Source organism: Botrytis byssoidea (genome assembly GCF_014898295.1).
Source record: "Botrytis byssoidea strain MUCL 94 chromosome Unknown BBYS_024, whole genome shotgun sequence".
NCBI classification, from domain to species: Eukaryota; Fungi; Ascomycota; class Leotiomycetes; order Helotiales; family Sclerotiniaceae; genus Botrytis; species Botrytis byssoidea.
This window is the reverse complement of record NW_024065865.1, coordinates 390,506-409,024: the sequence shown is the minus strand read 5'-3', so window position 1 is coordinate 409,024 and position 18,519 is coordinate 390,506. Positions and strand designations below refer to the sequence as shown.

The window sequence follows — 18,519 nt, the reverse complement described above, 5'->3', positions numbered from 1 at the left end:
ATCTGCACATACTTGATCTCTGGACGTAGAATCATAGGTTTTTGGCATGCAGCCATGTCTATGGACAAGATCGATTCTGCCCTCAGAAGTGTCGTCATAAGGACAAACTCTAGGTGCATTGGCTAGGTCCAACTCCTCTGTCCATCGATCTGCCTCTGCCTTTACCATTGCTTCAAACTTCGTAGTCCTCGCTTGCTTTCTCCTGGTTCTCTCCTTTTCGTTCGCTTTTCTTTCAGCCGCCTGCTCCAACTTCATGTACGCTTGAATTTTTTCCGAAGATTTATCTCCACGAAAGCGTGTCGCAGACCTCAAGTTTCTATTCCATTTCTTCTCATTCTCAGCTTCTTGTTTCTTTTCACTTTCTTCTTCTCGGATTCAATTTCGTATTGCCTCGTCCAATTCCTGTCTCTCCCTGTCCCACGACGTTCCTCGCTTCCTCTCAATATTCTCACGGGCGCTCTTGCGACTTCTTGCTCTGTTCTCTCTATTGATTTCGCGTTCCCTCCGCGATTCATCCAATTCAGCACTTTCACGATCTTCTTGTTTCTTTTCCAGCCTGTATCTCTCTTTGTCTTCCGGTGTTCTACTTGATAACCATCTTCCCAATTTACGCGTCTGTTGAGAGACTGTCAAAAGGGGCGCTTCGTCAGGTACATAATCAGCTGGTTGCCATGTTCCTGTCAGCTTGTATGGCATGAAGAACTAAGATTTGCTGATTAAAATATTATTGGCACGTCAGAGTGACGATGAGAAGCGATCCAAGTTTGATTCGAAATAGGACTATTTTAGTTGGCGTGTTTTGTTGTTTCTTGACGTATGATCGAAGTTCGTCTGTGTCTATCTATGCCTTGTTAACAAGCAGATACACAATCGGAACGGCTTATGATCTTTGTATTAAACTATGACGCCGTTAAGAGAATTTAATGCTCGCGAGAAGATAAATTTCTAGAGATAGTTGATGATCGTATGCTTGAATCGAGTGGCGGTGTTGTCGAGGGGATCGAATGAATAATTTGAAATATGACAGCTCGATAATTGTGAGTAAAGATTACGGACTGCGAATAGCTTGTAGAGAACGTGTTTCATATGTATATTACTGCTTTGATTCCGAATATTTTCTCCTTCAAATTGATTGGAGAAAGAATAGCACGGAGGGGTGTGGAAACGTACTTGAGTATAAGGTAGTGCATATAAATTTGGGAATCAACAGGTATTCTCTGAATTAACAGTCAGTAATGCTATTCACGAGTTAGCTGATATATGTTTGTCATTCAAGTCTTGTAGTAACCAACTTCTATACTGATACTATCCAACTTGACCGATTACTATACAAATCTGAAATGATTCGCAAGCACATCCACAATCTATCTTTCATACCTACATCGCAGAGTATTCACACGCAAGTTTTCCTCATGATTCCGCTATGATCAAAATATCACAACTATCATATCATTTTCACTAGTATATTGCCCTTGCATTTTGTCTTTCTAGTATAAACATGCTATTCCAAACTTCCAATCCACCAACCGCTCATCCTCAATTCAACAACATAATCGCCCGTTCGTCTCCCTACTCCCTACTCCCTACTCCCATTGCCCCATCCCTCAAGAGTCAAAACAGACCACCAAGATCCGACCGTCTATATCATGACCTCTACCCTCCTCTACCACACATTCCAGAATCCTACTTCATAAAACCAACCACACACCTCGAGCATCACAAATTTCCACCCCCATAACACACGAAAAGAAGCCTCCTCTCATATCATACCTACCAGAAGCCACCACAACTCCAATCTCACTCTCCTCTTATCCCCTATACACTAACACCCTCCCATCTCATGGCATCTCAAACCCCCATCAATAAACACCCTCCTCCAATCCCAAAACCACCATCCACAAACCTCCTTTCCCTCAATCTATTCCCAACTCTTCAAATTCCCACCACTAAACCATAAATCCTAGGACATCTCAAATCTCAACCCGCAATACCCCTCCTTTACCTCCCCCTTCCCTTTCCCCGTATCCTCCTGAGATCCTAACACAACCCTAAAACCAAAATCACACATTCTCACACAAACCTACACATCAACATCAAATCATCGACTCATCTCCTGCAGAAATAACTCTAATCTACCTCCTGATTTACATCGAGCAATGACTTTTACCTACTCCATACAATCACACATTTACACGAGACAAGCACACATATACTAACGCCTGGTACCTACAGATAAAATACCAATCAGTCTACCTGAATGTCTTAAACCTGGTACACCATGCCTAGACTTATCGTCGTGGAGGAAGCACTAAGTGTGGATTGATTTTACGTAAACTAAGATGCCTGAAACACATTTTTGAGATTCATCTAAAGTGCTGCACGAGGTTGGAAAGAAGACATGGGATATAATTCAATGATGTTATAGTTAAGTGTACAGCCAATGTATTGATCTCATCTAGGTATTTTATGATGTGGATTACAAACATTGGGGGAAAAAGCTGCGGAAGCATGAATGCTTCAAGGAAAATATCCATTTCTGTGACGCTATTGCTCGGATACAATTTGAGAAGTGAGCGACCCATCCTCGCTCTCATCATAAAACCATTATTTGTGGAACTCGTTGGTCATCTCTCCACTTCACTCCTTTGCCCCAACCACCCCACCCATCTGCAGAAAAGAAACCCCAGCTAGAAAATCGCAGAAAGAAAAGCATGAGGAAGTAGCAATAATACAATCGACGTAAGCGTAAAGAGGGAAGTTGGTGCAGGGTGTAGAAGTATTCTCAATATGGTGCTTCATTCTCGTGAACATCTCTATAGACAGTTGAGAACATTTTTACTGCAATATGATCAGTATGCTATTTTTCAAACGAAGAGATGCTGACACCTACCAAGATTTCGTCATCCATGTTTGCGTCTCCATTGGTAGCTGGCTCAGCAACAGCATTTGTAGCTTGAGCATCGGTACCAGTCTCTGCATTCGCGGCATTTCCGCTCTCCCAGTAATCTGCCATCTCCAAATCAAGTTCTTCAGCGGTCTTCTTCTTAGCTGGGCGAGCTGTAGTGGCACCGGCACCGCCACGGGAGCCTCTCTTTCCTCCTCGCTTGCCAGCTTGATCCTTGCCGTTTGTCTTGTTTGGTACAGCAGATTTCGGTTGCGATTTTGGCGCGCTTGTAATTCGGTCCGTAAGTCTCTTAGCAAGCTTCTCCTCCATAATGCTAGCGGCCTGGGCATCAACGAGAAGTTGAACCTATTGATAGTAAGTGAATGAACTTGATTGCGATAACTAGTGATAGAAATTACCCTCAATGCTCTGTTGTCAACCTTAACACCATTAAGCTTGGATACGGCGGCGGCGGCATCACCTGGGCGATGGAAGGTGATATTGGCTTCGCCACGGCTAGCTCCATTTGGGCCATAAACTAGTTGAACGATCTTGGTGTGCAATTTTGCTTCGTGAAAGTATTCCTAATCATTGAAAACACATGGTATTAGTTACTGAGAAAGAGACACGGCAGAAACTTTCTTCGAAGTCGGCAGTCCACATAGAAAAAGGGCATTCGCGATATTCCAAAAGGATTTCCGTTCCGACACCTCCATGGAAAACAGCCAGCGAGCGAGCGGTCAGCGTTAGTGATACTATCAGTATGCTTGTTTGAAGAACAAATTAAATCGACTCGGACTGAGGAACAGTCATCAACATGCTCAATCGGTGATATTGATTGTCGTATCAAATCGACGCGTCTCTGTATGGGGAGTGTTCAGGTGTAACACGTCAAAGAATCATCAAGTCCACAATTCATTAACACAAGATAGGTGCGACTGCTTCTCCATGGAATGGAGAACACGTTCTCGGAACAAAGGCCCAAAAAGATGAATGCTGTGCTGTGATGTGCTGTTCTGTGCTGTGTTTGCTCAACCACTCTGCTCGCTGGGACATCTCTGTCTTGCCTTCACTCCTCTGAAACTCTCCATTATTCTTGCCATGCAATGGCATGCCAGTCATAAATCTACACCATCGTTCGCCTGCGCCAAGTTCGAAATCAGGAGCTTGCCAGGCAACCTGAAGAATTATTGGTCTTATGCAATCTGACGAGCTTAACTTCAATCCTACCAATGCATCAAGCGATTTGCGAGCAAAGGTATGAAGAAAGACTTTGTGATGGGTAATAGGGATAGGTCCTCGTATAGTCAAGGCCTTAACCACTTCGACGAATCAAGAAGAGGCGTGTAAAAATATCGATAAAAGTTCCTTCAAGGCCATAGACCTTAACGGCAACATACCTTAATCTGTTGTTCTGTCACATCATATGGCTGACGTAAACGTCGTTAGCAGCTGAGTCTCGAGGAAGGTGTGTTGAGATAGACATACCAAGTTGCTAACCACAATACGAGATGGGGCATTCCCTCCCGAGGGACCAGCTGGAGCAGGCTTAACTGCACCCTTAACTGGCTTCTTGCTCTTGGATACACCTCCGACTGGAGCTGCAGTAGCGTTGCGACCACCTGGAGCACGTCCACCACGACGTCCACCACCGCGTCCACCACGTCCAGTGCCTGATGCTCGTTGAGTAGCAAGGATCTCATCGAGAGATTGACCGAGCTTATCAGAAGACATTGTGAAGTATTTAGGGTTTGGAAGTGAAAAATTGGCTGATTATGGTTCGTAACGTTAGGTTCAAATAAGATAGAAAAGTATTGACCGAGTATGAATTGATCAATAAATTTCGAAGATGGAAAAGAAGCTAGCTGACTTTGATTTCTGTTGCGCTGAAATGCGTTCTATGAGGATCAGGCTTTGGCTGAAGACGCGCCTGAAGGTGTTGTTGTTATGGCAAGGGTAATTTGCGATTATCCGAAGCTGGATAGAGTCGCGGATTAATAAAGGTGACTTCTTTGAAGAATTTGTGGATTTGGAAAGTTATGAATAGAAAGTCGTTGAAGTTCGAATTGTTGATGGATTATGTCGAAAGTGTCCGAAGTATTTGTTTGTTCTTGAAAGGAGTTGGAAGGAAGGAGGCTGAGTTTACTTTGCGACACGATTTGACACTAGTCAATGGTTGAGTCATCATTTCTTTCAACACATGACTTCTCTAACCAATTTGAGCTTAGATCAAGTAGCGTGGCTTCCTATCTGTACCCAAGGTGAATTCTTTCTACTGGAACCTTTAGATGATTTTTTGATCACATTCGCATGTATGATTTTGAAGTTTGAATTGATTCGATGGATTGCAGTCAATCATGTACTGGCTACGGGTAGCTGGTCAATAAGAGACGAATACATTGTTACAGTATAGGCGGGTATGGTTTGTAGGAACTTCTTCACATCTTCATACATGAAGATAAATATAGTACAGCGGACCGGTCCAAAGAGGTTTCGATGCTATTTTCTCAAATATCCTGTCCCTGCTTAATATCGCAATCTACTCACATAAGCACTCGGTTTCCCACTCGATCGGCGAATTCTCCAGTCACCAGAACAATCCTCGGTTCATGTTTGAAATCCATGTAATGAATACAGCGCGCAAGATTGCAGCTCAGCACAACCTTGTAATACATTCGATACATTGGCTCTATGAGTAGGAGGATCAAAGTATGAAAAGAAACGCCCAAGAATTTTCCGCATGGTTTTCCACATAGCTTTCTAGCAACATCTGTCCAGCGGTCCGCCCTTAAAACTCCAGAAAGTAAAAATGCCCCGAGAGATGTGGAAATATGTCATATACAGTCTCCTGTCTGACCGAGCTTCCCTATGGCCACAAATATCCTGCTTCAAGAAAGAAGGCAGTCATCCTCTCCAATCAAAACCCTCCTCTCCAATCATCTTCCTGCCACTTTTGCTTTGCTGTCTTGGGATGTGGAAGTGGAGCTAACTTTGCTGTCTGATTTGGGCTCCTCTACAGAGTTGATTTCGAGAATGTGGTAAAGGACAATTAAAAGCATTGCAGCTGAGCCAAGGAAGATCGCGAGGCGGTAAAGTTCATCGTCCGAAATCATCTTGTGTGATTGTTATTAGAATTGCGATTCGAAGAGAGTGAGAGTATTGAAGGAGGCCACGTAAGATCTTTGAGAGAGAGAGAGACAATGAGTAGACTAAATAACTATTAGAATTTATTTCCTTTCAAACAACAAACAATAGATTTGAATCGAACATACCACGAAGCTTCGATATCTACATCAATTGTACTGGATTGTGATTGACTGTGAGGTTGTTGAATCAACTAAGTCAAATAGTTCGTGTCGCAACAGCTTCGCGGCTTTCATGTAAGGCCAACTTGATGGAGCCAAAGTCAAAGCTTCACTCCCCTACTAGCCCCATTCGCTAAAGTAGCCATTAAATTTTAACCCCACCAAGATCAATCAAGTCCTTGATTATGATGATTTTGATTTTGATCTCATCACCAGTCTGAAAAATACTACTATTTCTTTAGTCGCACATCAGGAGAACACAAACACAGTCTTTTCCGCATATCGATACCCTTCCATTGACCCTGGTGCGTACCTGATCATTGATTGAATCAGTCATCTATACAATACACAGAGCCCTGATCAACAATCCGACAAAATGCCACCAAAGAAGGGAAAAGGCCAACCGGATCAGCCTAAAAAGGCACCGGCCACAGTGGCAGACAAGACTTTTGGAATGAAAAACAAGAAAGGAGCCCAGGCACAAAAACAAATCGAGCGAATGCAAACTTCGTATAAAGCTGGAGGCACTCCCGATGAAAAGAGACGACAAGCCGAGAAGGAACAACGAGAACGAGAAAAGATAGCATCAGAAGCGGCGAAGAAAGAGGCAGCTGAATTATTTAAGCCCGTACAGGTTCAGAAAGTCCCATTTGGTGTCGATCCCAAAACAGTTCTCTGTCAATTTTATAAAAAAGGCCATTGTGAGAAGGGTAGGAAGTGTAAATTCTCACACGACCTCAACATTGAACGCAAATCAACAAAAATTGATCTTGCGCAAGATCCTAGAGAGGCAGAAGCAGAGAAAAGAAAAGAGGAAACTTCAGACGATTGGGACGAGGAGAAATTGCGCTCCGTTGTGTTATCGAAGAAGGGAAATCAAAAGACTACAACAGAGAAGGTTTGCAAATTCTTTATCGATGCTGTGGAGGAGGGAAAATATGGTTGGTTTTGGACATGCCCAAATGGAGGAGACAAGTGTATGTACCAACATAAGTTACCACCAGGGTATGTTACATCGCTTTTTTCAATTCTTTGTGCAATCGCTGACTACTATACAGATTCGTCCTCAAAACAAAAGAACAACGTGCTGCAGAAAAGGCTCTTATGGATAAATCACCTCTAAAGACACTTACACTTGAGGATTTCCTTGAGTCTGAACGGCACAAGCTTACTGGCACATTAACACCAGTCACTCCAGAGACATTTGCTAAATGGAAAGCCGAGCGTATGGACAAGAAAGCAGGTGAAGAACAAGCTAGACTTGCCAAAGAAGCTACTGGTCGTGCTATGTTCGAGAAGGGAGATTGGGAAGCCAGTGGAGATGAGGATGAAGGCGATGATAATGAAGATGATGCATGGAATATGGAGAGAATGCGACGAGAGACTGAGGCATTACGTGAGAAGAAGGAGCAAGAACGATTAGCCAACATGTATGGCGGAACAGTCCCAAGTAGTAACGAAGCCGCACCTCAGATCGTCGAACCTGTAGCAAACGAGGAGGGGGAAGCCTCCTAATCACTTCAAGATACACGACATAAAAAGTCATTACTTGAAATCAATATTTGAATTTTAGCGTCATTCGAAATGGGAATGTGAAATTGGATTATGGGATTTACATTGGGAATTTTGGTTTCGTTGAAGACAGTCCTCAAAATTGAGGCTCATGGGACACTTCTCTACCCACGGCATCTTGCCACCACGACATGAATCAAGCTTTATAAGAATCGGCATCTGCAGCCACATGAGGATCCATTCTGAAAGAGAATCAATCATCACTGTTCTAGCTAGACGTGATTTTTCCAGCACCTCGTGTGATGGGTAGGTAGAGTCGATACGGGGAGACATAATTTTATGTACATTCAAATATGCACACGTTATTCAATAAGGCTTTGTCCCCTCTTCGACTCCTTGCCAACTGTCTTCCTTCCTCGCCCACTCCTTCCGAATCTCAATTTCATTCACCATAACTTATCTTTTCAAATAACCTATCCAAAGTTTCTTCGTTTCCGGTCTAACAACAACTCTCTCCTCTCCCATCATTCTCACTATATCAATGTCAGTTACAATTTGAATACCCAGCAAAGTATATTCATATTTCAAGGATATGAACTTACCCCTCTTCTAGATGTGTAGAGCCAGAAGCCTCCATCATATCGCGCGTGAACATTCCGAATCCTGTTATTGCACCTAGTAGGATGCAGATTATGATGTATCCTTTTGCAATCAGTATGGGCTCCGTGAGTAAGGAGTTTCAGTGGAACTGGGCGGGATTACGATGACGGAATTCTGAGCAGTCTTACCGTTACTATACATCCACATCATCATCACCGTATAAGAAATCGCAAACTGCACTCCATGAATCCCCGCTCTCAAAACCTGCTCCCAGGCCTCCGCAGAAATCCAAGGGATGCGCATCCACTTCCACTCCAAGATTCCAGATCTATCTGCTCGCTTTGGATTGTCATTGTGTCCGAGGAGAAGTTTATCCTCTTCGTCTCCGTCTGCTGTTTCGAGGGACTTCTGCTGTACACGATATGCGTTCTTGTAACGTAGATACCGATCGTAGGCACGTTGATAACGACGGGTCGTTTCGAGGAGTATAGGAAGGAGGAAGGAAAATAGACAGATGAGGAGGAATTGAATGGATGTGTGGACTTGGAGGGAAGGGTGGAGGTAGCAGGTTGATGTGGTGTGGAAGTTAAGGAGCATCTAGGGTGGGCTGATTTAGTATGGGGGTGGGCCGTTTGTATTTGGGGAATATATGGAAATGTGGTTGAAATACGAAGGAGACGTGGAGAAACTTACGGACATTCTGCAGGGAGAGTGGGAGAGAGATGTGTTCGCAGCGCTGGATGACATATCCATACCCATATCCATATCCATACTCATATCCATATCCATATTCAGTTTGAATTTCTCAATCGCCTTGATAACTTGACCCAAATCACCACCTGTTGTATTGAAACGCAAAGTGTATCGGAAAAATCAGGAGCAGTTTTATGCAAAATATGCTATTATACGTCTTTCCTCATTTTCAATCCATTCTATGATCAACAGTCAGGATTTTTTCGTACCTTGCTACCTACATACTGCTCAAATATGCGCAAACACGACAGACACACAACTATCAGATAAATCGGGGTCGAATGTCTCAAATTTCCAGATTTTGATTAATCAGAGCGAACTGTGTCATGTGGCAATATGGACTATCATGAAAATTCTCAAATTCGCTCTGGAACTATCGATTAAAGTAATAGTACTGCTACATACCTAGTACCACCCATCTACAACGTCTCTCAATCGCCAGATGGGAAATTCTCCCAGTCGATGAAAATGCGCTCAAATTCGCGCAGCTAAAGTTGCGCTAATGTGCTCATTTTCATAGAATGCTTGGCATGCATATCGTGTATACTAAATGTGTAGCTTGTAGCTTGTGTTTGGTGAATACTTGACTTGCTAGTTGGTATGGATGAGATGTACTGGTGAGATGGGGTGATGAAATGGGAAGTGATGAGAACGTTGAGAAGGTTTCTTAGTAAGCGGTGGCTTTGGAGAGTAAGTGAGGAAGTACATGCGTCTGCGTGTGGTTCGGGTTGTATGTGGAGTTTTGAATGGGTGTTATATCTTTGTAGGTTCTCTTAATCGAAAAAGGTGTCGGTTGAGATATTGGGAACTGTAATGGTGGATTTAACTCCTAGATTGAATACACTTTGTTGATTTTTCTACTGATTGAAGCTATTGATTTCCATCAATACATTCACATCCAGCTTGCGACCATAGTCTGAGATTATCATTAGTATATTAATAATCTATATCCATTGAAGTACAACTTCCTATCCTCGAATCTCACCACACCCGATCAACATGCCCGTCATCGATTCCAAAAAATATTCCTGGTATCCCCACTTCCTCTTTTGCTTCTTTCATCTTTGCTCTCCCTCATTCATTTCCTCTGCAAATATCTCTCTACTTCCCTACTATTTACCTTCAGTCAACTGATCCCAAGAATCAACAGTGAGCCATGTATCCGCGGACATAGAGCAACAAAATGTACGCATACCAATCGACTACTGGTTTTAGTACGGAAGCCAGGACGTCCGATGCAGAATTGTGCACATGAACTTGAAGGCTGTGTTTGTGGAAGATTGGGTGCAGCTGGGGAGGATTGGGGCGTCGATAGTGAGTCATTCTTTTCTTTGTGAAATGGGGTATATTGACGGAATTCTGGGGCAGGATATAAAGCTGATAAGTGTGAGGGCCTACAGATATGTCGAAGCCAGATGGTTTTGATGCGAGAAAAAGCTTCAATGTTATTGGTACGAGAGGATCGGAAGAGTCCCAAAAGCATGTGTCAAGGACGGAGAGCAGAAAGAGGAAGAGAAAAGCCAAGAAAGATGGAATAAGCGATGTCCAGAAGAACAAAGTCAACAAAAGGGTCACATCATTATCTCGAAAAATCTTATCTCCATCTCCGAAATGCCCAGTGTCGGATCAGCAGGAAGTACCAGAGTACAGCAGCAACGCTGAACCTGAAATTCTCCTCGACCCAACACATTCAAAGTTATTCATCTCCAGCTCCATATCCATACCCGCTATATCGAACTTCCTCCCTCCGATCACAACACTAATTCCTCAAGCCCAAGATTATAACCTCGCTGCTCCTCAGGCGTCGTACATTGACCATTCGCCGAGCTGTATTCTCTATCATCAACAACAAAATGGTCAGGCCAGTCTTGGACCGTCTTTTCCAACTCCATTCTTGCGATACACTGAATAAAACTTCCAAGCAATGTCAACTGAACAAAATAACTTTAATTTCAAGGATAATTTCATTTTAAAGGGAATAAAAACAGTATATTGAACATCCACAAGTGTTCAGGAGAAATTTGAAGTTGCTAGCGAGTTCGTCTATTCGTCGTGCAAATTGACCTCGAACTCTTGTCACAACCCCCGAGACGATTAGCAGGTGTTTAGGATTATAAATAATTCCGGTCTTACATTCGAAGTTTTCGGTAGACTGCTTGCTATCAGGATTATTAGACATCTGATAAAGTTGAAATTACGTTTATATTTCGCTATCTAATTCGGCTGAGCACGCTGTTGTGGTAATATGAACATACTAAAACACCTACACGCTTATACAAGTCGATTGTCATCCTGAAGTGGATTTTCTGGCAATTCAGAGCTCTCCTGTATTCTCATTCGCCATCTTTCATCGGCTCTGCAATCCTCACATACCATTTTCCGTTCATTGGTACGATAAGACCACGGCTCCCTACCAACTGGGCCAGCCATACACCACCTTTTATGTACATAAGAATTACCGACAGAGGTTTCCAAATAGTCTCGCTCTTCCGTCGAGAGTTCGGTCTTTCTCAGAAGGGATGGGATCTCCAGCTCCGACTCCCATCTAGTAGCTTCAGCTTCCCATAATCTCTTGATTTCATAATCTATCTCTCTTTTTCGCAAATATTCTCTGTCTACTTCGACTTCAGCATCTCTCGCTTGTGTCCTGAGATTGTCTTTCACAGCCTCGTAAGCGACTTTTTCCTGCTTGAGAGTTTTTTTTATTGAGTTACGTCTCTTAGTCCTTGTGACACTTTTGATCAGACCTGAATTCTTCTTTAATTCTTCTTCCCATCGTTCTTCACTCTTTGCTCTTCTCTCATCTTGAAGCTTCAATTCTTCGATGACTTCCACTTCTGTTCTCGTCAAATTCTCTCTCTTTGATCTGATTATCCTAAGCCTCAGACTTTCTGACTCTGAAATCTTAGTCGCGTATGCATTCAATTGCTCTCTTTCGGTATTCCAAGGTCCACTTGTAGATTCCATCGTTTCTCGTACTCTCATACGTCTTTGGCGTCGGCTTTCAAGTGACATATGGTCAACGTCACCTGCTGAGGCAAGTCCGACTTCGATCCTTTGGTGTACCTGAGAGTTAGGTACAGTTTGAGATACATCGTCCTCCTGTATCGATGGCAGAGACGGTGGCTCTTCATTTTCCAGCCCGGAAAATCTTACAGTCTTTCTCTTCTTGCGTGAATTTTGCATCATATGGCTTGCTAGAATTCGGTGAGGATATCGTGACTCCGTGGAGCAGCAGTTGATACAAATTTCAAGTTGCGTGTGCAAAAATTCTTTTTATCTTTCGAAAGAAATGCTTGGAAGTGTACGTGATGACGAGCCTCAAAGTTACTTGTGGAGAATGGACTTTCGAATGTGGTTCAACAAAAATATGGACTGCTTTATGTCGACCGCCGGTCCAAGTATTAGGAGATCAATGTCCAAAGTTAGAGGATAAGAGGTACCAAAATGATGTGTAAAGCTATATAAAATGCGTACTGAACTGGGTTTGAACAGTTGAAAAATGATATTTTGATAACCTAATGATGTATAGCCAAGTTCAAGTATAAGAGTCTGGTTTGAAAGATGTGTAGCAAATAGAATAGAGGAAAGCAGGAGATATTGGAAGAAAAAGGAGTGGAGGAGGCAGGAAGGAAACGCACAATGAGAACTCGTCCCTCGCGCTTTCCTCTACCTTTTCCCCTCGAAGATGGATGGGGGATGTATCGGTTCATCACACGCTTTGCAATTGGAAAGCCTCATCACTACCAGATTGTTGATTGACTCTTACGAATCTTTAACCCTTCTTTCCCAACCTTTAAAATGAAGTACTTCAGAAAAACAAGCATTTCAGTGCATCATCTAAATTTTAACTTTCCATGACTGTAACGATAGCATCCCATAAGGCCAACAAGAAAGATTATAAAGAAATATTTTGTTAGCTCCTCCTGCTTCATTCATTTGAAAGCAGTTGTGCTATTCTTCTGGCTTTACAGTTGCGCGTATTTACGCCAAATATTCAAATATTTCAAAATCTTAACTCCCATTAACAGCATTAGTATCTTCTTCGCAAAAGTCACATCGCATCTCCATCGGAAAAGGTCTGGGTATATCATCTAAACAGTGTCATTTCTCTTTCCAAGTTTCTTGGTTGTATTCCTAAGCGTCATGGACAGACTCAACTCCAGATGCTAGGTCTAACCCTTTATTCCAACGAAATCGCTTCCGCCGTACTAGTTCCACAGGCTCAAAATCTATCTTCACGGTTCTCATCAGTCTGACTTTTGTTTCGCGCTACATCTATGATAATAGACCTTTTTCATTTCCTCGCTGTCTCCCCTGCTCCTCCTTAAATCTGATAGATTCATCACTCCTTCTTCCGAGGCGTTTACCGAAACTCAACTACAGTTTTTTAGGTAACTCAAACTGGTAACGATGCACAGTCACACTTTGCAAGACTCATCGACACCAATTATCAATCACAGTCGTGTCAAGGTCATTTCACGATTCATTTGTCAAGGTCAAAATAACAAAAAGTTTCATATTTCGAATAATAAAGTAAAAGTACAATCATATTCCGCATTCCCATAGGTCCAGTCTACAGAAACTATCATGAACATGCCTACCTATCTAATTTCCATAATATTCAACCCTAAGCCTACTTTGCTGTTCCTCTTCCGCAAAGAAAGCAAGTCTAGAATCATACTGACAGTCCTCGCAACAAGAGCCCCCTCGTTCTAGGAGACTTTCTGATGTCATACATTTCTCAACATGTATCTTAGCATTTCTCGCATTGCGATTCACTCCTAGCTCCTGTAACCAACACACTTCTTCTGCCTGTCTAGCCACCTCAAAACTCCTCTCCAACGCTAGGATCTGTTGTTTCGCTTCCGCTTCGATCCGCTCTTGTGTTGCTTTCGAATGGAGTTTAGAAGCAATCTTACTTCCCCATTTGTTGGAATGTTGGGCTTGCTGGTTTTGTGCTTTGATGTAATTGAGTAGACGCTTTGCGGCTTTATCTGTCGTCTGTCGCTCGGTATCCCATGGTGTTCCTCTCTCCTTTTCAATCGTGGCACGATTCTGCATACGTCTAGCGTGTCTAGAAACCTGTGCTTCTCGTTCATAATTTTCCTTGGCTTTTTGGGCAGGCGATTTGTTCGCTTCTTCTCTTCTCTGTTTTGCGGACATCTCTTTCTCGATGTCGTTCCATGAGCGTAGGGAGCCAAGAAGAGGACCCATGTCGATATTTGGATCGAGGGGTTTGGATGATCTGGAGTTTTTCTGATGTCTATCGGCCATGATATACTGTTGTACGCAAGAGGGAGTTTTATATTTCGAAGTGCTTTGTGTGCTGGAGTTAGTTTGCTAGAGCTTAAGTATTGAATAATCGAGCAAGTTATGATTGCTTTTAAGATATGAGTAGATCTGGATGTGAATGTGTATATTTATCATTTCGAGTAAGAGATTGTTGATGTTATTCATCGAGTGTTTTGTGATCAGATACGTGAATCACTTCCGCACAATGAATATCTGCTCTATGTACGACTTTTGTTTTTACAATGAATCATAATTTTACGAGACACTTTCGAACAAAGAGTTTTCATTACGCATAGTTTTAGAATAATCGGTCTTTATTGTTGAAGTGTTTTCAAACAATCGATCTCTGTTGTAAGTCACGAAACTTAATCATACATCAGTTCTCTGTTGTAGAAGTCTCTCTGCACAATAGACTCCCATTGTACAGTTCATTTCTATACAATGTAAACCTGCTGTACCGTCAAGTTCAGTACGGTGAACTTTCGCCACGCAGTCCATCTCCCCTCCTCTGCCCAAAACTCGTTTATCCTGTCACCGTTCTCTCAGGTAGTCAGTCACTTCAGCGTCAGATGCGGCACGTCATCATTCTGACTCCTAAATTGAAAGTCACGCATTAATCTCTATGTTTTCTACTTCCTCATAGAAGGATTTCTAATAGTACAATATTCCATGTCCTTGAAGTCTAAGCCTGTGAACCTCATCCCAGAAGCGACCAACTTCATTTTCATCTTCGCAGTCCTTGCAGTGTACACCTCTAGATCCAGGCTCCTGAAAACTTGGCATGCATTTTGCGAGATGCCTCATGCTAATATCTTTATTGATATTTATAAGGCTTTGAGAGGGCCAATAAACACCGTCTTCATCAGGTCCTGTGTATCGGCCATCGTGGGAGTCTGCAATCTTCAGCTCTTCCATCCAGCGTTCGAACTCGCTATCCCATGAATTTTGAAGTGCTTGATCTCTTTCTGTCTTTTTTACAGCTCTCGCTGCCTTAGCAGTATTAAATTTTCTCTCAACCTCAGCCACAGCGAAACTTTTCCGTTTTCTATCAGAAACGGATTGAGTAATCTTGTTTAACTCTTGGGCCTTGTTCCATTTGTCAGCGTTACGTGGCTCCTCGTCTTTTCTTTCTGCGACCATCCAATTTTGGATTAAATCCTCTGAAGCATTTATTTCGAACCACCATGGTGTACCCCTATTACCATCAGCCACATCCCGAGCCATTCTGCGTCTTCATTTTCTACTTCTACGCTCTTTCAACTTCTTAATCAATCTCTCTCGGGATTCCTGGTCATTGAGTTGTTCTTTACCTCTTCTTGTGCGATTGTGATCATCTTGCCGATGGCTTGAATTTCCGTGGCGGTGGTGACGTCCTGTCATCGTAGATGAAGCGAATTCGCTGTTTGACCTTGATAATCGGGTTTTAAAAGTTTATGGTTTGAGAGACGTAACTGCTCTGATATCTTTGGTAATATATCCTGTGTCAGTACCGGAAACTAAAAGTATAGAGCATTCACATATTAATGTAGAGTTTTGCGATAGTAGAGGAATTTGTAAGCGTGTAGTGTAACTGATGTTGAGCTTGCTACTGCTGATATTGTGATGTACTAAGTGATAGTGTATTTCGATGCAACTGTTCAATTCAAAGTATATAAAAACGAAAGAGAAAAAATTCTAGAGCCGGAAGGGAAAGGAAAGGGTATAGGTGGTTTCTTCATGGATAGACTTATAGAGAGATATTATCCCTATACTCATCACGAAGGAACATACTCATCAATATTACTCATAAAAAACCATACGAATATTCTATACATCTGACACTCATACAAGTTCCCTTCGGGAATTGAAGATTCATATCAGCACCTTTTCGCACGGCTGGAATTACTACAAACCGAATTCCCGACCATCAGATGTTCCTCATGCAGGTCACATCGTAGTATTAAACATTCATATTCGATCATACCTTTGCACAATAATCTTGGATTATGTAAAAGAAATAGTAAAATTGAGTATTTCCGACTCAAATCGAAATATGAACCCCATCTACACATCAGACGTGAAATCATATGATATGGATAACTGTAAAATATCACAACAAACTTTTGAAACTGTTGAAACGGTAGACTTCTACCGAATAATCCCACATACTATCACAAGAGGAACATATCTCCATTGCGTGAGTTCTAGAAGTCATGCTATTTGTCCCGCTGCTGCTGCTTTTCTTGCTACGAGACCATCAAATCTCTGGAACGACACTGAAAAATCATCCAGAAGAACCCTCCCAAGAAAAAAATCATTTTTAAAATTGCGTAGTTGATCTACTGTAATCTGCAGACAAATGCTTTTCACTTTGACCGTCATATACATACAAGATCCCAAAACTATCGATCTGATTCGAATCTTGACGAAAAAAAAATGAGATAATTGAGTCGCATTTCTCCTCATCTGTAATTGTTCTCGACCAGGATTCGTCTCCTCAAGGCATAAAGTCTCTCGCGATCCCTTAAACTTTCCTATCCTGGCATCTCAGGGATAGCGTAGAATCTGCAATCTAGAATGCAAACCACTGAATAAGAAACCAGCGGAAATCACCGGTGCAATCAAACCCTTTTCGTTTTCCACACCAAACCCTTTTCTCTGCAAATGCTCTTTCAAGCAAGCCCAGCAAATATTCTTAGATATTAAGATTGTAGATCTTTGCGCCCGCACTTTCAAGCAGTAGCTGCTAACCTGGCGAGCCAATTTTCTGTGGCTCTCGCTACCGAAAGGGAACCTCCATTGAGTGTCAAATCTAATCCCAGTTATCTGCAGCGACCAAATCGTCTTCTTCAAACATTATGGGGTAATCTGAATCCAGAGGAATCTTGCTATGAAATGAATCCTCTAGCTTTCGTGCTGTCTTGTAAAGTCCGCCGGTCTCAGCATTGTGCTTCCGTGCACTAAAGATGCTTACTCCAACACCCTTATACTCTATCGGGGCCTCCAATTTGATCAATTTGAAATCTAGATTTAAGCTCGAGAGAGCAAGCGTGGTCTCATTTTCCAGTGTTGCAACACTGGCAACGACTTTTGAAATCGCACTCCCGAAGAAGGCCATCACCTAGCATTTGATGATCTTATATAGTGTCCGATGTCTATCGCTTGCCATTTATGCTGTATATTTTCCCTCATATGTGCTTTGCATCGTATTTTGTAAAAGGATCAATTTTTCAACTTGTTTGAACGTTGTGATACCTCGGATTTTGATCCTCCGTCATTGTAACGTTACCCATGTTTGACAAGAGATATGTAGATAGGACCAACATTGAGTCGGCCAGACCAATAAATCTTCCTACATATTATTGGAGATTAAAACAATTGATCAACAAGACAAATGAACAATGAAAGAATGGTCCTTAAATTGAAGTGGATCTACAGCAGGTGACTCAGATCAGGACTTCGATACTGCTCCTGGGAGTCCTTGTCTTATCCCGCATGTAAAAGAAATAAGTTCCTCCCGATTATGCCTGGTACCTCAAATTTTTCCTGGACCCGAAGTGTTTATATAAGATTCTGGTTAGACCGCAATTGGAACAAGAGCTTAAACATGCAAGAGCCTCAAGGTACGCTCTCAAAAGAACAAGACCTATCGACCAGGTAAGATAGCTTGAGCCAATTCGAAACGTAGCTTCCCGGAGCTATAAAGAATCCAGATACTGTCAATGACCTCACTTCAGCAGAGTATCCACGACTGAAAATCCTCTACCAGTCCGCGAAAGTATCCAAAACTTACCCATCAAAACCCCAACAGTGAACGCGTCACAAAAATAGACCAGAAGCATCTTCAAAAACCACACCTCTTCCAGAATCACAATGGAGATCGAAGTCCATTTATGATGTTAGGAATATGTGGTCACAAATTGTATCCGCACATATCAGGATACTTATGGGAGAGGTGGTAAAGTCAAGTGATGGTAGGATATGAGATCATGGCAGCTCACAGGATAAACTCCACAATATCAAATTCCACAGTTTGACCAAAATCCAAATCACGTGCAGCATATCTCTCAAGCTAAGCTAATCACATTAAACCCAAATCACATGACAAGAACTCACAACATCATCATCCATCAACCCTCACATAACAAAAAGCAAAAACCCACTCCAAGACCTCAAGTCTCTCAAGCTACC

At 42.3% G+C, this 18,519-nt stretch overlaps 9 protein-coding genes across 9 annotated transcripts; 2 read left to right on the top strand and 7 right to left on the bottom strand.

The window, feature by feature from the left end:
* Positions 1-375: 375 nt before the first annotated feature.
* Positions 376-696, bottom strand: EAE97_009895 (uncharacterized protein; the record flags this gene model as incomplete). Its single annotated transcript, XM_038880410.1, has 1 exon — positions 376-696. The coding sequence occupies one exon, from the start codon at positions 694-696 to the stop codon at positions 376-378; it is 321 nt and encodes a 106-aa protein (XP_038728777.1).
* A 1,634-nt stretch (positions 697-2,330) lies between these two features.
* On the bottom strand, positions 2,331-4,999 carry EAE97_009894 (uncharacterized protein). Its single transcript, XM_038880409.1, has 6 exons — positions 4,755-4,999; positions 4,373-4,653; positions 4,285-4,314; positions 3,304-3,468; positions 2,891-3,250; positions 2,331-2,838 (listed from the first exon to the last, which is right to left on the bottom strand). Exons 2-6 carry the CDS (start codon positions 4,616-4,618, stop codon positions 2,836-2,838), a joined length of 804 nt encoding a protein of 267 aa, XP_038728776.1. The 5' UTR covers positions 4,619-4,653; positions 4,755-4,999; the 3' UTR covers positions 2,331-2,835.
* A 1,329-nt stretch (positions 5,000-6,328) lies between these two features.
* Positions 6,329-7,704, top strand: EAE97_009893 (uncharacterized protein; the record flags this gene model as incomplete). The annotated part of the gene is made up of 2 exons (XM_038880408.1): positions 6,329-7,194; positions 7,248-7,704. The coding sequence occupies exons 1-2, from the start codon at positions 6,566-6,568 to the stop codon at positions 7,702-7,704; spliced, it is 1,086 nt and encodes a 361-aa protein (XP_038728775.1). The 5' UTR covers positions 6,329-6,565.
* Positions 7,705-8,200: 496 nt separating this feature from the next.
* EAE97_009892 (uncharacterized protein) lies at positions 8,201-9,090 on the bottom strand (the record flags this gene model as incomplete). Its single annotated transcript, XM_038880407.1, has 4 exons — positions 8,201-8,234; positions 8,304-8,403; positions 8,490-8,898; positions 8,995-9,090. The coding sequence occupies 4 exons, from the start codon at positions 9,088-9,090 to the stop codon at positions 8,201-8,203; spliced, it is 639 nt and encodes a 212-aa protein (XP_038728774.1).
* Positions 9,091-10,053: 963 nt separating this feature from the next.
* On the top strand, positions 10,054-11,154 carry EAE97_009891 (uncharacterized protein; the record flags this gene model as incomplete). Its single annotated transcript, XM_038880406.1, has 3 exons — positions 10,054-10,085; positions 10,205-10,368; positions 10,455-11,154. 3 exons carry the CDS (start codon positions 10,054-10,056, stop codon positions 10,964-10,966), a joined length of 708 nt encoding a protein of 235 aa, XP_038728773.1. The 3' UTR covers positions 10,967-11,154.
* Positions 11,155-11,325: 171 nt separating this feature from the next.
* EAE97_009890 (uncharacterized protein) lies at positions 11,326-12,240 on the bottom strand (the record flags this gene model as incomplete). Its single annotated transcript, XM_038880405.1, has 1 exon — positions 11,326-12,240. One exon carries the CDS (start codon positions 12,238-12,240, stop codon positions 11,326-11,328), a length of 915 nt encoding a protein of 304 aa, XP_038728772.1.
* Positions 12,241-13,662: 1,422 nt separating this feature from the next.
* On the bottom strand, positions 13,663-14,331 carry EAE97_009889 (uncharacterized protein; the record flags this gene model as incomplete). The annotated part of the gene is made up of 1 exon (XM_038880404.1): positions 13,663-14,331. One exon carries the CDS (start codon positions 14,329-14,331, stop codon positions 13,663-13,665), a length of 669 nt encoding a protein of 222 aa, XP_038728771.1.
* A 669-nt stretch (positions 14,332-15,000) lies between these two features.
* On the bottom strand, positions 15,001-15,573 carry EAE97_009888 (uncharacterized protein; the record flags this gene model as incomplete). The annotated part of the gene is made up of 1 exon (XM_038880403.1): positions 15,001-15,573. The coding sequence occupies one exon, from the start codon at positions 15,571-15,573 to the stop codon at positions 15,001-15,003; it is 573 nt and encodes a 190-aa protein (XP_038728770.1).
* A 1,567-nt stretch (positions 15,574-17,140) lies between these two features.
* On the bottom strand, positions 17,141-17,446 carry EAE97_009887 (uncharacterized protein; the record flags this gene model as incomplete). The annotated part of the gene is made up of 1 exon (XM_038880402.1): positions 17,141-17,446. One exon carries the CDS (start codon positions 17,444-17,446, stop codon positions 17,141-17,143), a length of 306 nt encoding a protein of 101 aa, XP_038728769.1.
* Between the last annotated feature and the right edge of the window lie 1,073 nt (positions 17,447-18,519).